At 43.2% G+C, this 18,067-nt stretch overlaps 2 protein-coding genes across 3 annotated transcripts in view; one reads left to right on the top strand and one right to left on the bottom strand.

Moving 5' to 3' along the window:
* The first annotated feature begins 6,275 nt into the window (after positions 1-6,275).
* On the top strand, positions 6,276-13,511 carry SPX (spexin hormone). The gene is made up of 5 exons (XM_089304646.1): positions 6,276-6,406; positions 6,550-6,607; positions 6,969-7,031; positions 8,551-8,634; positions 12,212-13,511. The coding sequence occupies exons 2-5, from the start codon at positions 6,586-6,588 to the stop codon at positions 12,268-12,270; spliced, it is 228 nt and encodes a 75-aa protein (XP_089160772.1). The 5' UTR covers positions 6,276-6,406; positions 6,550-6,585; the 3' UTR covers positions 12,271-13,511.
* Positions 13,512-16,638: 3,127 nt separating this feature from the next.
* Positions 16,639-18,067, bottom strand: part of GYS2 (glycogen synthase 2) — a 61,943-nt gene continuing 60,514 nt past the window's right edge. For both annotated transcript variants that reach the window (XM_002712722.6, XM_089304637.1), the window contains exon 16: positions 16,639-16,974. In XM_002712722.6, the coding sequence (XP_002712768.3) occupies positions 16,747-16,974 (228 nt within the window). In that variant the 3' untranslated portion in view covers positions 16,639-16,746. The remainder of the gene's footprint in view (positions 16,975-18,067) is intronic.

Below are 18,067 nucleotides of genomic sequence, written 5' to 3' on the forward strand. Positions count from 1 at the left end.
CAGGCCAGCCCTCTGCTGTGGCCAGGGAGTGCAGTGGAGGATGGCCCAGGTGCTTGGGCCCTGCACCCCATGGGAGACCAGGAAAAGCACCTGGCTCCTGGCTCCTGCCATCGGATCAGCGCGGTGCGCCGGCCGCAGCGCGCCAGCCGCGGCGGCCATTGGAGGGTGAACCAACGACAAAGGAAGACCTTTCTCTCTGTCTCTCTCTCTCACTGTCCACTCTGCCTGTCAAAAAAAAAAAAAAAAAAAAAAAAAAGAATTAACTGTAAAACTCGTTTTCAAACAGTACTCTATACTCTGTGTGTCTGTGTTGGTGCAAATTGTGGGAATCTTACTGCAGAATTGGTCTTCTGTATATAAAGTAAATTAAAAACCAATCTTAATGAAGAATGGGATGGGAGAGGGAGTAGGAGGTGGGATGGGAGTTGGGGTGGAAGGGCGGGTATAGAGGTAAGAACTGCTATATTCCTAAAGCTGTACCTATGAAATTTGTATTCATTAAATAAAAGCTTTCTTTAAAAAAGGATACAAACACAGTGAATCCTGTGTCCCCTGTTATGGTGCACTGAGAAGGACTCTGTGGCATATCTCTTAAAACCGCATGACTTAAATTTAATAATAACCCAAGGGAAACCCAAATTAAGAGGCATTCTACTAATAGTTGGCCAGTAGTCTTCATAGATATCAAGACCACGAGGACCAAGGAAGACTCAAACAACTAACCACAAAGTGGGACCTGGGTTGGGCTCTTGGACAAATAAAAGGACATTAATGCAAAAACCATATGGAAACTTGAATAAAATCTATGGGCTAATGAAAAAAACTAAAAAAAGAAAAAATAAAAGGCTTAGGAGCCAATTTGTTTAGCATTCAGTGCCTGGTCATACTGTCTGCAGAATAAAATTCAGAGGTTTTACCCATAATCTGTTTTTTACCAAAAGTCTTTGTCTTCTTTTGTTTAAACTTCTAAAATATCTTAAAAGTTTTGTGATTTAGCAAAAACATTTTATTGAGGGCAAGTGCCCTTTGAAAATCCTTTTAGTAGAAATACATTCTGCCATTTTACTCTTGATAAGAGTTACAATATTGATAACATGTCAAAACCATTCTCGTCATTTATGCTTATTAAACTGAAAATGGCAGGTTTGACGTCAAATATCTGTTTGTGAATTCATTAGCTCAACCATTATAAACAAAGCACTTTTTTTTCCTTTGGTGATTCATTTTCCTATCCCTCTTCCTAAAACCTTTACTTGTTTTGGGTTTGGAGAGGGGAGACAGGCATTTTACTTGTTAGGTAAACTAGTAATTGGGTTTCACTTACGACTTCATTTAAAACAAACACAGCCTATTTCATTTCTTTTACTGTTCCTTATGGAGCTAGTTGCTAAAGTCCTTAACATTAAAATTCTAAAATCTAATATTTATAGCAATATTAAAATGTTACCCAGTTTTGTTGCTAACCTTTTAGTCTTCAGTTTTTATCTTTCTCCTAAGACAACAGAAATAAAACACCCTAATGGCTTTGGCTATTTCTTGTCTTACTTAATGACATGGAGAAATAATCCTCAAGCTTCTCTCTGCAAACCAGTTTCTATATTCCATTCTTATTTACTAGCCAAAGCATACTTTTCCTGTCCACAAATGACTGGCAGATCTAAGTATCAAGCATACAAGTTCCAATCTCTTCCCCAACTATACACAGGTAGACAACATCAGCCACTAAAACTAATCCCAAAGAAAACTTAGCTCTTCTTTCCTCAAACTCAGATATTTCTCTTGCTACCCATCCTGTCAGATGCACAAATCTCCAGGGTTTAGTTTTCATCACTTCTTATATCCCACAAAGCTTTTCTCTTCAGCCTGTCCAAGGGGTCTGTAGCATGCAGAACATCAACAGGGAGTTTATTAGAAATGTAGAATTTTGGGCCGGCACCATGGCATAGCGGATAAAGCCACCACCTGCAGTGCCAGCGTCCCATATGGGCACCAGTACAAGTCCTGGCTGCTCCACTTCCGATCCAGCTCTCTGCTATGGCTTGGGAAAGCAGTGGGAGATGGCCCAGGTCCTTGGGCCCCTGCACCCGCATGGGAGACCCCAAAGAAGCTCCTGGCTCCTGGCTTCGGATCGGCACAGCTTCAGCCATTGTGGCCAGTTGAGGAGTGAACCAGTGGATGTGAAGACCTCTCTCTCTCTCTCTGCCTCTCCTGCCTTGGAGTCTGCATTTCAACAAGATTCCCAGATGATTCCCGAGAAGCACCGCTAACTTAGAAGAGACTGCTGTGATGCCGTATGTTGAAATCCTAAGCCTTTGAGAGGTGACTAATCTTGAGGGTACAGCCCTCAAGAGTGGCATTACAATCCATATACAAGAGCCCCATGAACTTGTTGGTCTGTTTTACCATATGAGGACACAGTGGAAGCCAGCAGCCTGAAACCAAGAGGGCCCTCACCAGAACCCAATCATGCTGGCACCTTGAGCTTAGACTTCCCAGCCTTCATGTTTAATGAATCTGTATTGTTTACAAGATACCCAGTTGATTATATTTTGTTACAAAAACCCAAATGAAAGAGACAGGGGTTATCTCTCTTCTCCATCATGTTCAACATATTGTGGGTACTGAGGTCCTTACTCAATGTCTGCCTGCGTATATAGCTATTTCTTTTTTAATATAAATGTTTATTTTATTTATTTTCACTTTTTTATTTATTTGAAAGGCAAGGAGACAGAGATGGAGAGACAGAGCTCTTCCATCTGCTGGTTCACTCCCCAAATGCTTGCAAACAGCCAGAGCCGGGCCAGACCAAAGCCAGGAACCTGGAACCCAAACCAGATCTCCTACATGGGTGGCAAGGACCCAGCTACATGAGCCATCACCTCCTGCCTCCCAGGGAGTGCACCAGAAGGAAGGTGGAACCAGAAGCAGAGCCAGGACTCAAACCTAAGCACTTTGATACTGGATTTGGGGATCCTAAGTGTCATCTTAACCACTCTACCAAATGCCTCCTCTGTGTGTAGTTATTTCAACTGAATATCGATATACTTTGAAACTAGCCCTTTTGTCTTCTAAAGTCTTCCTGTTTTTGGTATCTTTTATCACTTCTGCATCAAAATATTTCTTCATGTACTGAGCATTCCCATCAGCATTCATATCTTACAAATGATTTCCCAGCTGTCATCAACAGAAACCAACAACCCTGGCTGATTGAAGCAAATGAACTCTTTAATAAAAGGCGTCACTGCAGCTGCCATCACCATCCTCTCTAGCACCAACTGGATGCCAAACTCTGCCCCAGAAACCCAATCTCAACTACAGCTACCCCTTGGCAAGGGCGCTCCCTCATTCCTGCTACACAGTCCCCATGTGACGGAGGAAGCCTGCACCACATGTCTGCACTTATCCCAATGGAAAGGCTGGAAAAGCAAGTACCTTGCATTTTCAGCTCGTACATTAGACAGCAGACTGCCTGGGGCCAGAATTACGGCATAGCAGGTAAAGCCACTGCCTGTGATGCTGACATCCCATATGGGTGCTGGTTTGTGCTTCAACTGCTCTGCTTCTGACCCAGTCCTCTGCTAATACCTGGGAAAAGCAGCAGAAGATGGTCCAAACGTTTGGGCCCCTGTCACCCACGTAGGAGACCCAGATGAAGCTCTTGATTCCTGGTTTAGCCTGGCCCAGCACTGGCCATTGCAGTCTTCTTGGGGAGTGAACCAGCCATGGGAAAAATCTCTGTCTTTTCCACCCTATCTCTAACACTTTCTTTTTTTTTTTTTTTTTTTTTTTTTTTGACAGGCAGAGTGGACAGTGAGAGAGAGAGACAGAGAGAAAGGTCTTCCTTTGCCGTTGGTTCACCCTCCAATGGCCGCCATGGCCTGCGCACTGCGCTGATCCGATGGCAGGAGCCAGGTGCTTCTCCTGGTCTCCCATGGGGTGCAGGGCCCAAGCACTTGGGCCATCCTCCACTGCACTCCCTGGCCACAGCAGAGAGCTGGCCTGGAAGAGGGGCAACTGGGACAGAATCCGGCGCCCCGACCGGGACTAGAACCCAGTGTGCCGGCGCCGCAAGGCTGAGGATTAGCCTAGTGAGCCACGGCGCCGGCCTGAAGGCTGTTTTCATAGCACTATCCCTGCCTCTCGCATCCCTATTTCCTTAAATGTCCTCATTCAATCCAAGTCTTTCTTCTCTAAAATTCTGAAAGCTGATCATTCCTGCCTTAAAAAAATCCATAGATAGTAATTGCTTTGCTGAGCTTAATAGAGAGGTTTTTTTTTTTTTTTTTTTTTTTTTTTTTTTTTTTTTTTAGATTTATTGTATTCATTTTGAAAGGCAGAGGTAGAGAAAGTGAGAGATCTTCCATTTTCTGGTTCACTCCTCAAATGGCCAAGCCAGGAGCCAGGAGCTTCTTCCAGGTCTTTCAAGTGGGTGCAGGGGCCCAGGCACTTGGGCCATCTTCTGCTGCTTTTCCAGGCCATTAGCAGGGAGCTAGATTGGATGTGCAGCAGCCAGGACTCGAACCAGTGCCCATATGGGATGCTGCCGTCCCAGGTGGCAGCTTAACCCACTGCATCACAGCGCCAGTCCCCATAATGGAGTTTTGCATTTCCAACTACCTAGCTTAAACTTTAACTTGGATATCTAATGTACCTTTTAATTTCCCCATAAAGGAACTCCTAATTTCCTCTTAACTGAATTCTTCCAAAATCTAATTTTAGTAAACTGCTTCATCATTTACTCAGTATTGAAACCAAACCCCTAAGAACCATCTTTATGTTTTTCTTACTCTATTTATTGACAGGCCCTACATTTTCTACTTCCAACAAGCATTCCACATCCATTTATAGGTCTCTGTCTCCTGTTAGCATGGCCCTCCTCCAAGCTATCACCGTCTTTCCCTAGCGACCGTACTTCCATATGAACCAGCCCATTTCTTCCTCTCCAACCTCCTTTCAAAGTGCTTTCTCTTGTACCCCCACCACCGACCCCAGGACTTTGCTGCCACTGGCCTCCTTGTGATCTTCAAGAAAGCCAAGCTCTGCCGTCCCAAGATTTTGCTTTATGTCTGGCACTGCTTGAAGCAGTAATTCCCACGCAGCTCCTCCAAGTCTGACTCCACCTTATCTTTCAAGACTCCCTTCAGTTTTTGCCTTCCCTAAAGGAGCCTGCCACATACTCTTGCTTTTACTTTTTAATTCATCTTGCTTTCGCTTTTTAATTTGCTAATTAAGTTTACTTTTAATCATTTTGCATTTACTTTTTAATTCAAAACATTCTGTAAATTGCCTTATTTAACTGTTTGCCATTTTAGATTCTCCCCTTAATACAAGGTCAGCTCAGTCAAAGCGGAGACGATGTCTTTGTGGCACCTGACTATATCACTTGAACTAAAAAGAAGAGTGTCTGACATGTAGCCTGCATTCAATAAACATTTGGTAAATGACTGAATGGTGGGTAATTTGGTGAATGACCCATGCTGAATCCCAAGGAGATTCCCTAACCTTTTCATTTCTACCCCAGGGATTCATCTTTAGCCATCAGTGATAACTTGCTAGATACCCAGGGCACCATTTCATACTTTATTCATCTACTTTTGGTTCTGCCTTGGACTGTTGATCATTTTCATTAATAGCAATGACAAAAGTCTGGGGACAGCTAGTGGGAAAAGCTAAGGCAGTGATGCTGGGCCATTCAAAGGTCTCCTGGCTGATGTGATGGGTACCTAAACAGATGATGCCCACTCATCAATCATTCCTCTACTTCCTGCAACCCAATCTCCCCGGAGGCATCATCAGGTCCTCTCCTTCCTGAAGGTTGACAGGACGCCCCTGGGGACTCCCCATCTCTACTGCTGATGCACAGGGGTCCTTGCCCTAAGATGTTAAAAGCCTCAACTTCTGAACAAGATTAGAAAAGTCGCAGACAGCCTGATAGTTGTCGCAGCCTTCTGGGAGGGAGCAGAACATGAAGGTAAGTAAAGGTTTTGAATACTTGAGACTGTCAATGCTATTTCTTTAAAAAGCTTGACAGCCTTTTTTACCTACTCAGCAGTTTTCAGGCATACTTCGTGTGCTTTAAAAATAACCGTCACTTGTTTTTACTAAGAAAAAGAGAATCTGCTTACCCATTTTTTCATTGGGGTGGGGTACTGACAATATATTTGGAGTAATGTGTCTAAGTGGACTCTTTCTGGATTGACTGGAGAGTCGCCTGGGGACCCGTACTAAGTATTGAAGCAGCGAACAGGGAGAAGGGGGGTGTGGTTGTGCAGGGATCCGGAAGGAAGCGCAGGATCCTGTCTGCCTGGTTGATTGTTTGGTGCAGGGACTCGCAAGTCTGACAGCAGCGACCTTGGCTGTTTTCCTCGTATTTTCTTTCCTGGGGAACTCCAGCAGTGCTCCGCAGGTAACCCCGGGCAAGCAGGGCTCCGAACGCATGCCCGGCGCCCACTCTGCTCTTGGGTTCTCCTTTCTTAACCCACGACGGGGCTGCAAGGTTTTAGTAACCGCTCTGCTCTTCTACCCCCGCCCCCTCACCCCGGGTCCTAGAGACTGTTTGAGCGAAGGAACTGGACGCCACAAGCCATGCTCTACCTCAAGGGAGCACGTAAGTTCCAAGGGCTTTGCTCTTCCTGCAACAACAGCAGAAGACCCTTCAGGGTGCATGAGCCCCAGAACTGACGGACGCAGGGCTGCGGAGAGACCCAGAGCGCCCCTGTTCCCTTAAAGCACCGAGCCATCCAGGTCTCAGATCACCAAGATAAGGAGACCTGGTCTGCGAGGGCGGGCGAGGGCGGGGAGACTCCTCGACGTTTAAGAAACCCCCGACCCTGGACCAGCGGGCTGCAGGTTCCCGGCGCACCTGGGAAAGGCGCCCTGGCAGGTGTCGCCGCCACCCGCTGCAAAGCGCCCCCGAGGTGTCCGGGCCCGGGAGGGCGGCGCTGAGCCCTGCGTCTCGCCCTTTGCAGAGGGGCGCCGCTTCATCTCCGACCAGAGCCGGAGGAAGGACCTCTCGGACCGGCTGCCTCCAGGTGAGGGACCCGTGGAGCGGGCCCGGTGGGCAGGGCTCGCTCCAGCCCGGCGCGGGAGAAAGCGTCTCCCTGCGGAGAGTACTTTAAATAAAAGTCCCTGGAAAGTGGAATTACAAGACTTCTCTTTTGGTGGAAAAAAAAAAAAAAAAAAAAAAAAAGGTTTGAAATCCCCAAAAGTGTGTATTTTGGAAACATTATACATGGCTTTCAAACTTCGATTGCACTTGAATTTCAAAATAAGCTTACCTTTTAATTCCATTTTCCACACATGTTTGAAGTCTCCTTGTGCAAGCAGTCCTGGCCATGTCCAAGTTGGTCGCAGCGGCTGGAGCGGAGCGGGGAAGCCAGGGTCCGAGACTGCCGGGCGGCACTAACTGCCGCTCGGGCTGCCGAGGCGAGGCGGGCGTAGGCGTGGCGGGATGCACCTGCGCAGCCCGCCCTCCCGCTCAGGTGTGCGCGATCCGCAGGGAGTGAGCGAGCTCAGAACAAGCAAGGCCTGGGATTGCGCTCGGAGGAGAAGGAGCTACGTGCTGCTTCTGGAACTCAGCGCGCGTTGATGGCAGGATTTGCACTCAGTTTGTCTTCACTGTTCTTATGATGATTTTTATCATCATTATCGAAATAGCGACTTACCTAGGAACTCTAGGCTTCCGCCTGTATTGAAAAAGCCATCCGACGGTCCAAAGTCAAAAACAGTGAAGTACGGAACCACTAGGAATGCAACCAGGTCTAGGTGTTTTTCATGATAAAGTCTTCAGTGCCATTGGATTTTTTTAAATGCAATTAATTTTGGTCACATTTTAAATATTTAAATGCTAAAAATAAAGAGTAAACTTATCTAGAAAAATATCAAACACTGTGTTGAGCACACAGCAAGAGTTTAACAAATTTTTGTTCAGGTTCTTCAGCTTACAGTGTAATTAAACTAATTTATGAAGGTAGGCTGTGTTTTTCCACTTCGGGTGCCTACAAATTAAAAATTATGGTTGCTCTTGAATCATGGGGGTTTGTCATGTGTCAGCTTATCTTGTAAACAACCTTCACTATTTAACAGATATTTCTTCTGTGGAATAATTACCTTATATGTGGCCAAGAATGTTGCTTCTTATCCCAAACTGCTTTGTAAGGAGCTAGAGAGGAGAAAGCAGAGACTCCCAAGCGAATCACATCCAATGCTTTCTGCTGAGGCATCCTATTTTAAACGCTGAAGGGGAAACTTCTAGTGGGCTCTTTTCCCTAATCCTCCTGGCATTTCTGAAATTCTCTTCAGTAGATAGTTTAAGATTCTCTTCCATACCCTGTAGGTAAACACAATATCATCAATCATAAGCCATCTCCAAGGGAAAGGTGCAATGTTTCAACTTTTAAGTCAGTCTTCTGTATACGGAGCCCTTTGCCTAGGGATCAGCAGTCTATGTTTACAGAGATTTGCCTAGTGTTATATCATTTAGAATAGGCTTGGTCTACGTGACTATATAAATGCTGATAGAATCCGTATCTGTTGTGTTTCCCTCTACAGAAAGACGAAGCCCAAATGCCCAACTCCTGACTCTTCCAGAGGCGGTAGCACTCCTCCTGGCATCCTTGCGGAAACCGCAGGAAGGTACAGCTGCAGGACAGAGCAGCGTTCCTTACCTTTGCGATTCTGTGTTGATTGTAGTCACCTCTCCAGAAATGCAGAGATGGTCATGCCTTAAAGATCAGTGGATTTCTCATTAGCATGAGTCCCAAGAATATAAAAAAACATTTTCCTGTTGAAACTGGGGAATTGGGTACAGATTCACAAACCATACCCTACAGTAGCCTTTCTCTTGCAACTCTTAGTACTGAGTTCAGAGCCCAACTTCATTATTTTTTAGTTGAGAAGACTGAGACCAAGAAAAACTAAAATAATCATAAATCCAATGGTTAACCTACATGAAACTGCTGAAAGTCAACCATTTTTTTTTTTTACCGTACAAGCACAGTCATTTCATATGGTTCATGTTTCATATGGTTCATGGGCTGGGCCAGTTCTGAGTAATCATCAGTATGTTCTATAGCATGTTCTGTACCAGGATTAGATGCAGTCCTCAAATAGATGCACTCTTTCTACATGTCATTGCAAGTACTGCAGATGAAATAGCCTTTATCCAAAATGCTTCAGACCAGAAGTACTTCAGATTTCAAGCTCTTTAGATTTTGGAATATTTGCCTCAACTTTAGAGTTGGGCACCCCCTAATCTGAAAACCCAATAATCTAAAACATTTTGAGCGCTCAGAGACAACAACAATATAACAAACCTAGTTTTAAATCTTACTTTGCATTTTACTAGCTGGGTGATCCTGGGACTATCATTATCCACAAAGCAATAAAGCAGTGGAACCTGGGTGTGGGGTCTGTACAGGTAGAATTCCTATCACTAATAAGAAGTCATCAATGCTCAAAATATAAACCTAAAGCTGCAAATATTGTAATGGTGCCATGTTTATGACACAATTTAAGTTTTATTTTTTAAAAGATCTATTTATTTATTTGAAAGGCAGGATAACTGAAAGAGAGAGAGAGAGAGAGAGGGGAAGATGCACTGGTTCACTCCCCAGATGGCCACAGGGCTGGGCCAGGTCAAAGGCAGGAATCTGGAATTCCATTCAGGTCTGCATGTGATTGGCAGAGGCCCAAGCACTTGGGCCATCTTCTGCTGCCTATCTTCTGCTGCCTCCTCAAGCTCATTAGCACAAAGCTGGATAGGAAGCAGAGTAGCTGGAAATTGAACCAGTACTCTGATATGGGATGCAGGCGTCACAGGCAGTGGCTTAACCAGCTGTGCCACAACTCCAGTCTCCATAGTTTAAGTTTTAAAGTGTGTAAAATATATATATATGTATATGTGTGCATATATATGTATAAGTATATGTATATATGAATGAGTGGTTTGCTGGCCAAAGCACATATTTTCTCTGAAAAATACAGAATTCTTGGCCCAGAAATTCTGATTTTGTTCACTTTGAGAATCCAGAATCTGTGTCCTTATGAACTTTCCCCAGGTTGTTCTGATGGTTGCTTGAGTTGCTAAGAATAACTGAAAATTCAGAGCTAGCTAATAAATGTTGAAGCCGTGAACATGGAAATCTCTTGGAGGGCTTAGATACAGAAAGAGAGGGCAGATTTGCCTTGCAAAACATTCCAAAATCAAGGAAAAATAGTATTGGTGAAGGGACATTCAAAGGCAGACGTAGAAATATGAGAGAATCATTGAGTATTCCATAAGTCAAGGATAGAACATTTAAAGCAAGAAGTAATTAGAAGCATCAAGTATAGCAGAGTGGTCAGTGGAAATACAGAACTCAGGGCACCTTACACAGTGGTTCACAGGACCCCCTCGGCTCCCACCTGTGACCCAGCGTGCTGATACCAGGCCCTATCTTAAACTTTGCTTTGAGGGAATTTGGTACAAGAAAGCAGAGAAGTAGGTATAGGTGCGAGGTACTGAAGAGCTGACACAGCTCTCAGAACATTTACAATGAAAGGTGCGAAGTATCGGAATAACAGGTAGAAGAAGCTGCATCCAAGCTGATCTTTCCAAAACTCAAGATGTAGCACACTTACTGACTTTTGAAGTCCTGGAGGAAAGAACTTGAGTGGAAATTAGCTGATAATAAAGTTTTGAGCTTTCAAAATAGCATTCTGGGCTGGCATGGTGGCTCAATAGGCTAATCCTCGGCCTGCGGTGCCGGCACACCGGGTTCTAGTCCCGGTCGGGGCGCCGGATTGTGTCCTGGTTGCTCCTCTTCCAGTCCAGCTCTCTGCTGTGTCCAGGGAATACAGTGGAGGATGGCCCAAGTCCTTGGGCCCTGCACCCGCATGGGAGACCAGGAGAAGCAGCACTTGGGAGGTGAACCAACAGAAAAGGAAGACCTTTCTTTCTGTCTCTGTCTACTCTGCCTGTCAAAAAAAAAAAAAAAAATAGCATTCTGTTCTAAATATATGTTATTTGAAAAACAAGGACTCTGATATGGGATGTGGACATCCCAAGTAGCATCTTAACTGCTGTGCATATGGTGAAACTTTAGGCTTGATTGTTGGAGAGGCATGCTGATTCAGACAAGAGAACTAGGATGGACAAGGGAGGGCTGATTTTAAAGAGGAGGATGGCTATCTTCATCAGCGGTTTTGGATAAGGATGCAATTAAGAGTCCCTGCTTCAAGTCCTTTCTGGAAAATAAATACAGTTTTTTAATTATTGGAGTTTTCTGAATGGTTTATCTCTGAATATGAAATGAAGAAACAAAATTGTGTTAGTCTAAACTGATGGACAAGCTTTTGATTTTCATGACATATTAATCACCAGTCTCCTTTGATGTATTTAAATTCTCTACATATTACTTGGAAAGCTCGTATTTATTTGAAGGGTCTTCCAAAAAGTTTCTGGAAATGCATTTTTGACAAAACTATACATGAACTTCAAAAGGATTTGCATCAAAATAAACTTGTCTTTTCATTCTATTTTTTGACAAACTTTGTGAAGCACCCGGATATAGTGAAGTTTTATTTCAACAGAGTTGACAAAGGGACGTCCTTCTAGGTGATTTTCTTCTTCCCTTTAAAAAGCAGCCCATTGTCTGCAATATTTCAAAATGTGCTAGCAATGCAGGTTAAGATGGAACCCAGATTCTCAAACTGTATTGTAACTAAGGGAGAAAATGTATCTAAAGCTGATGGAAGAGAAAATTATGAGATGCATTTTGCCTCTAGCCACTCTTTCTTCCCATCCGTTATAGAAGGTTTGAATTCTGCCCTATTTATAGAGGCCCAGGAGTCTTCTGTCTGACTCCTCAGCTACTTGCAGCCCCAGATGGAAAGTTTTCCAGTCCCATCCAGCTAACAAAGATCCCTTCTTTTTGATCTCATTTCCTCCTCAGGACTCTAGATTACATAGTAAATAAATATTTGCCAATGTGTTCCTATATCATTTTTCCCAAGTAAGAAGCAAATTGTGAATTTCCCAGTGAGTTCCAAGCTAAGGGGAAAGTTTCCCAACTGAACAAATCAAAATCATTTTAAAATTTTCAGCAGCAGAGTCCAGGAGTTAACAGAGCTTAGAGGGCCATGTATTTGTTTCCTGCCGTTCTTTTTTGTCATATCTGTTCCTCTTCAAAACAGAGAATGAATGTTTCCCTAATGTGACTTTTCTTTACAGATGGAGAAGAAAACGTTGATCAGGCCAGATTCCTGGAAGACAGTGTGCTATACTGGTGAAAACGTGCCAGCTTGCATTTGTACTTAGTTCTGTCCTGGCGAAAAACACAAACCACACCCTTGAGACTCGTGGACCCTTTGCACTCCATGTGTGATCTTAGCAACTTGCACAGCTAGGTCTATTCCTTCAGAAGCCTCAGAAATGCAGACTTCTCCCAGAGCAGCGCTGCCTTCTCTCATCGCTTCCTGTCCTGTTGAGGTCAGCTAGTGTCTAACTCCGAGACTGAAGACTCTCAAGTATTCTTCTGTCTGTTACAGCCAGTGCCTGTGTGGATCTCATAATTCTTAGTTTTTTCATTCTGTTCTCTCTTGGATTTTATTATCACTCAGCAGCCATTCTTTTTCCCAAGAAGGGCAGGGAGGGAGGGAGGAAGGGATGGGAAAGAGAAGAGGATTGTCTTGCAGTGCCCCCAGGAAAAGTGCATTATGAAGAAAGGAGGTGGAAGAGGGTGACCAGGACAAGCTCTGTGATTAGAGCACCTGGGTGTGTGTGTCGAGGGAAGTGACAGTGAAGAAGGTGGCCCCAGAAGATGGGCTGAAGGTGGGGAACTCCCCATACGCTCTTTGTGTCTCCTTTTAGCCCCATTTAGAACCATGGGCCCCAGAATCACTGGGAACTAAGCAGGTGGAGCACACCCTGCTCGGGCGTTTACTTTATAGAGGGAACAGAGCAGTGTTTGAGGTGACCCATTTTCAGCAGCTAAGTCGATGCTGCAGAGTCCAGTTCTCTGCTGACTGTAATTGTCTGGAGCTCCAGGCTTTATTTGACAGCATAATATTACATAAAGGTGCCCTGATAACCACAGTGCATGGTAACGTGCCTCATTTACTCTTTTTCCAAGTCAACTTGAGTCCCATAGCATCTGAAAACACACATATACACACACGCACCCTTACAGCATGAGTAATGATTTATTAATTTGGAATTACAATGTGACCATCTTGTTAATTTTTAAGCTAATCAATTCAGAGTCATTACTGATAATATCATAAATAGAAAGTATTGTTAACTCTTATTGTCATCAATATATAGTTATTATTTAGTAGCTAAAGAAAATCTCTATGTGAATGTCTCTGTAACTTGGAATTGCAATTTCAATATGTTAAGTAATCAAAACCCTGCTTGTCTGTCTCCTGTTTCATAATGGGATAATGAAACTCTATGGTAGTTAATGTAACACTGATATCTGCCCCTTATGAAATAATTAAAGCAATCTATGTGACATCATCATAGTCATTAATGAGAACTTGATTTTACAGTGGATTTATGTCCAGTTCACCATGAAGTATTTGCTCATCAGACACAAATTTGAATGTTAAAAATAATTTGTATGTCCCAAGAACAGTTTTAACACCTGTCATATGGAATAAGTCTCTCCACAACTAACCACAACAATCTCAAGTTTTTCTTACAAGACAGAGCTTTAAAAAGCTCTGACCTATAGCTACTTAAACATAGCTACAAGCTACAAGTGTTTCAAGTTTTCAAATTTCTCACGTTCCACCAGACAGACAGACTTATTAATTACAAAGACCTCTCCAGCTTGCTATAACCTTCCAACTCTTTTAGTGGGGTTTTTTTGGTTCTCTTCCTATCTTTTTAAAAAATTAATTATTTTATTCATTTGAGAGGCAGAGAGAAGAGCATACTCCTGTTTACTCCCCAAATGTGTGAAATGGCCCCCCCCGCCCCACCCAGGGACAAAGCCAGAAGCTGGGGATTCAATCCAGGTCTCCCATGTGGGTGGCAGGGACCCACTCACTTGAGCCATCAGTGCTGCCTCCCCAGACCTTGTATTGGTCTGAAGCCAGAACCAGGTATAGAGATGTAGCACTCCAGTATGGAACACTGGTGTCTTAATCACTAAGCCAGATGAAACTCTGATTCCTACTCATGCTGCTCCAAAGCAGGAGTTTGCAACTCAGTTAATTTCTGTGTGTATTACCTATGTACATTTCTAATCATAGCATTATTCTTTCAGTGGACAAGAAGCACTTAAATTTTAAAGTTTTATATTGAATAGTAAAAAGATTTTACTGTGTTTTACACCAACCAATTACCAATCAAGAGTATCATTTGAATAACTGGGTTATGACATTTTACTAAGGGTACATTTCCATGGTTATTGAAACAATGAAATCCTCTTTTATAACGAGACTCTCATGCAATTTCAGCTAATGAGTCCATAATATGAAGATAATTCAAAAAGTTCATAAAAAATGGAAGTAAAGGATGGGTTTACTTTAGTGCAAAAATATTTTGAAATCCATACATAGTTGTCAATGTTCCATGAACTTTTTGAAGATCCTTTATATAAATCCATCTTACTCTTGAATTTTTTTCTTTTTCTTCAGAGCAATTTTTCAAACTGCTCTGTCAATGGTAGCTTAATTGGCATTCAAAGGACAGAGAGAGAAAGATTTCCTATTTGTTTGTTCAATTCTCCAGTGCTGGTACTGGGTCAGGCTGAAGCCAGGAGCTGGAAACTCAATCCAGGTCTCCCACATGGTTGGCTGGAGCCCAGGTATTTGAGCCAACACCTGCTGTCTTCCAGGTGCATCAGCAGGAAGCTGGAAGGCAGAGTGTAGCCAGATGTCAAACACAAACACTCAGAAATGGGATGTGGGTGTCCAAAGTCAAACCCAAACACTCAGAAATGGGATGTGGGTATCCAAAGTCAGACCCAAACACTCGGAAATGGGATGTGGGCGTCCAAAGCAGCTTAACTGCTGCACCAAATGCCCACTTATTATTTTTTGCCATTTAAATATAGTTATATTTAAAATGTAAATCTACTTAATTATATAGCCATCATTCAACTATGTCAGTAAGCACATCACAGAAGGTAGAGATATTATCATTATAATTAAGTACATGCTGTTTTTTGGGTTTTTTTTGTTTGTTTTTTTTTTTTTTTTTTTTTTGACAGGCAGAGTGGACAGTGAGAGAGAGAGACAGAGAGAGAAAGGTCTTCCTTTTGCCGTTGGTTCACCCTCCAATGGCCGCCGCTGCAGCCCGCGCACCGCACTGATCCGATGGCAGGAGCCAGGATCCAGGTGCTTTTCCTGGTCTCCCATGGGGTGCAGGGCCCAAGCACCTGGGCCATCCTCCACTGCACTCCCTGGCCATAGCAGAGAGCTGGCCTGGAAGAGGGGCAACCGGGACAGAATCCGGCACCCCGACCGGGACTAGAACCGGGTGTGCCGGCGCCGCAAGGTGGAGGATTAGCCTATTGAGCTACGGCGCCGGCCAATGTTTTTTTATCTTTTGCTAACTATTTTTTTAAAGTTTCATTAAACACCTTCATTAAACACTATTAATTGACAGGTTCTTTACATGATATTTTAATGCCAAACAATTTTTTTAAAAAACTATCAATAAAAAGTTAACCTTTAAAATTGCCATATTTATATGAGTCTAATAATTTATCATCTATGGGCTGGCGCCGCGGCTCACTAGGCTAATCCTCCGCCTAGCGGCGCCGGCACACCCAGTTCTAGTCCCGGTTGCCGCTCTTCCAGGCCAGCTCTCTGCTGTGGCCAGGGAGTGCAGTGGAGGATGGCCCAGGTGCTTGGGCCCTGCACCCCATGGGAGACCAGGAGAAGCACCTGGCTCCTGGCTCCTGCCATCGGATCAGCGCGGTGCGCCGGCCGCAGCGCGCTGGCCGCGGCGGCCATTGGAGGGTGAACCAACGGCAAAGGAAGACCTTTCTCTCTGTCTCTCTCACTGTCCACTCTGCCTGTCAAAAAAAAAAAATTTATCATCTATGGAAGATTAATCAATTTTTCACATTAATGAATTTTTTATCTATTGTTTAAATAGAAAATCATTGCAGTAGATGATATAGTACAGATGATAACATCTTTCTTTCATTATTTGAACATGAATTCTAGACTGCAGAAGTGATATTATAAATATGAATTAATATGCATTAAAATCCACAACTAGAATAAGTATTTTCTTAGGGATTTTGGTTCTCTACAATGCTAGATAAAAAATCATGACTTTGATAATGTGAGAATGAGGTCAGCAGACTTATTTATTTAATATATGTAAGTAGAACAGATTCAAAGTCAAAATCAGGATTCTTTAGGGGGAGAGGGGAGACTTGTTTGGTAAGGTATAGAAACTAAATCCTAGGCAAAGGAGTATGGTGGTGATAATTTTAAAATAAACACCAATAAGAAAACAATTTTACTGCTTAAATTAGTCATCTACAAAATACTTACTTAGGTCTAACCACTTTAACACCCTTCCTTCATTCCTAAATATACTGGGAACACAATAGGTGGAAAAATAATTTGGTTCTTATTCTAAATAGTAAAATGGCCATTTGCTGAATCTCCTCCACTTTTTAGCCAGAGAAGAAATTCCGTGGTACTAGAAGGAAATTAAAGCCCTGGCATATCCATTTTCTTCAGTAATCATCCCTTCTGTGTTCTTAGGAAACCAGTTCTGCCTAGCAGGTGTGGAGCTCAGTTCTTGTATTCACCGTGCAGCTTTTTCTTCCCACGAGGAACCTGCCTCAGAGACAATGGTGACTTGATATTCAGCCGGTCCCTTTCTGCCTCCTCTTCTTCGTTGTATCTCTCATCCTCATCCTCATCCTCATCTTCCACATCACTGCTCTGAGGACTGGAGGCCTGAGACCCCAAAGGAGAAGGTGGCACCGAGGAAGGCCTGGGGTACATAAACCCCTCCGTCTGCCAAAGACAAAAATACCACACAAGATGAGATGCACTTTCTTGGTGTTCAGTGATGTCAACACTTCACATGCACATGCAACAGAGACATTGTGAGATATCCTTTGTGGTCTGTCGGGTGCCGTTAAACTTTCATTCATTTTGATTCTGGTACCACCAAGCTCAAGAGAGATCATTGCATACACAGCTATCCTTTTTGTAAGCATTGAATTATGCCAGATGCTGTGTACATTTTACTTCATTGAATCATCTAACATTACAATGCACTTGTTCTTCCAATTCACAGAAGACTGAAGATTAGAGAGGCCAAATGGCCAAATGACTTGTCCAGGGCCATAGATCATTTGTCAAGGTCATACGTGGTAGAACAAAGATTTCTACCAGAGCTTTAATTCCAACTACTATGTTACACTGCTGATAGTCTGTGTCATCCTCCAGATTTGCTTAACAAAGTTGCAGGACACATGCAATCCAGACATGCCATGGGTAGCCACTCCCAGTAGGTATCCTAGAAGCTAGGACACTTATCTGACCCTGAAATTCCATTAATTACTGTCCTTGCAGTTACTGAGCAAATATTACTAGGCTTTAATCAAATTGTACTTCTACCTAAGATTTGCTTAGATAACTCATTTGATTAATGGACTGAACACCAACTACGTAACACAATGCCACCAAAGAAGTAACTTGAAAACCATGATCCCTGCCTTTGAGGAATGCATAGGTTTGAATGTGGAGACAAATGCATCAAAGTGTTACAGCACAAGTAGCTCTCTATTTCACCTTTTTATACATCATTTAGGTACAGTCATTTCAAGTTTTCGGTACCTGATTTGAAAGCAATATAAGAAAAAGCAATGACACCAAGTTCTGCATTTAGGACCTGGTTCAGAGTAGGTGTTCAATACTTAGTTGAATCAGTAGAAAAATGGATGAATACAGGTGAATTATCCTGAAGTGGAGTGACTGCCTCTAAATAAACTGAGAAGCCAACCCTGAATGCTAGAATTATCAACATAGGAGTTGCAATTTCTAGGTGGAGAGATTAAGAAAATACTTCTACTTTCTCTATGGGCAAAGTTCACCTGGGGAT

This window comes from Oryctolagus cuniculus, chromosome 9, assembly GCF_051225735.1.
Source record: "Oryctolagus cuniculus isolate XC-2025 breed Fujian yellow rabbit chromosome 9, ASM5122573v1, whole genome shotgun sequence".
Lineage (NCBI taxonomy): Eukaryota > Metazoa > Chordata > Mammalia > Lagomorpha > Leporidae > Oryctolagus > Oryctolagus cuniculus.

Bases quoted from the DNA above. Each gene is read 5' to 3' on its own strand.
- SPX (XM_089304646.1), top strand. From the start codon at position 6,586: ATGCTCTACCTCAAGGGAGCAC. The intron at 7,032-8,550 runs GTGAGGGACCCG...TTCCCTCTACAG, and splicing joins CTCGGACCGGCTGCCTCCAG to AAAGACGAAGCCCAAATGCC. The intron at 8,635-12,211 runs GTACAGCTGCAG...TTTTCTTTACAG, and splicing joins CTTGCGGAAACCGCAGGAAG to ATGGAGAAGAAAACGTTGAT.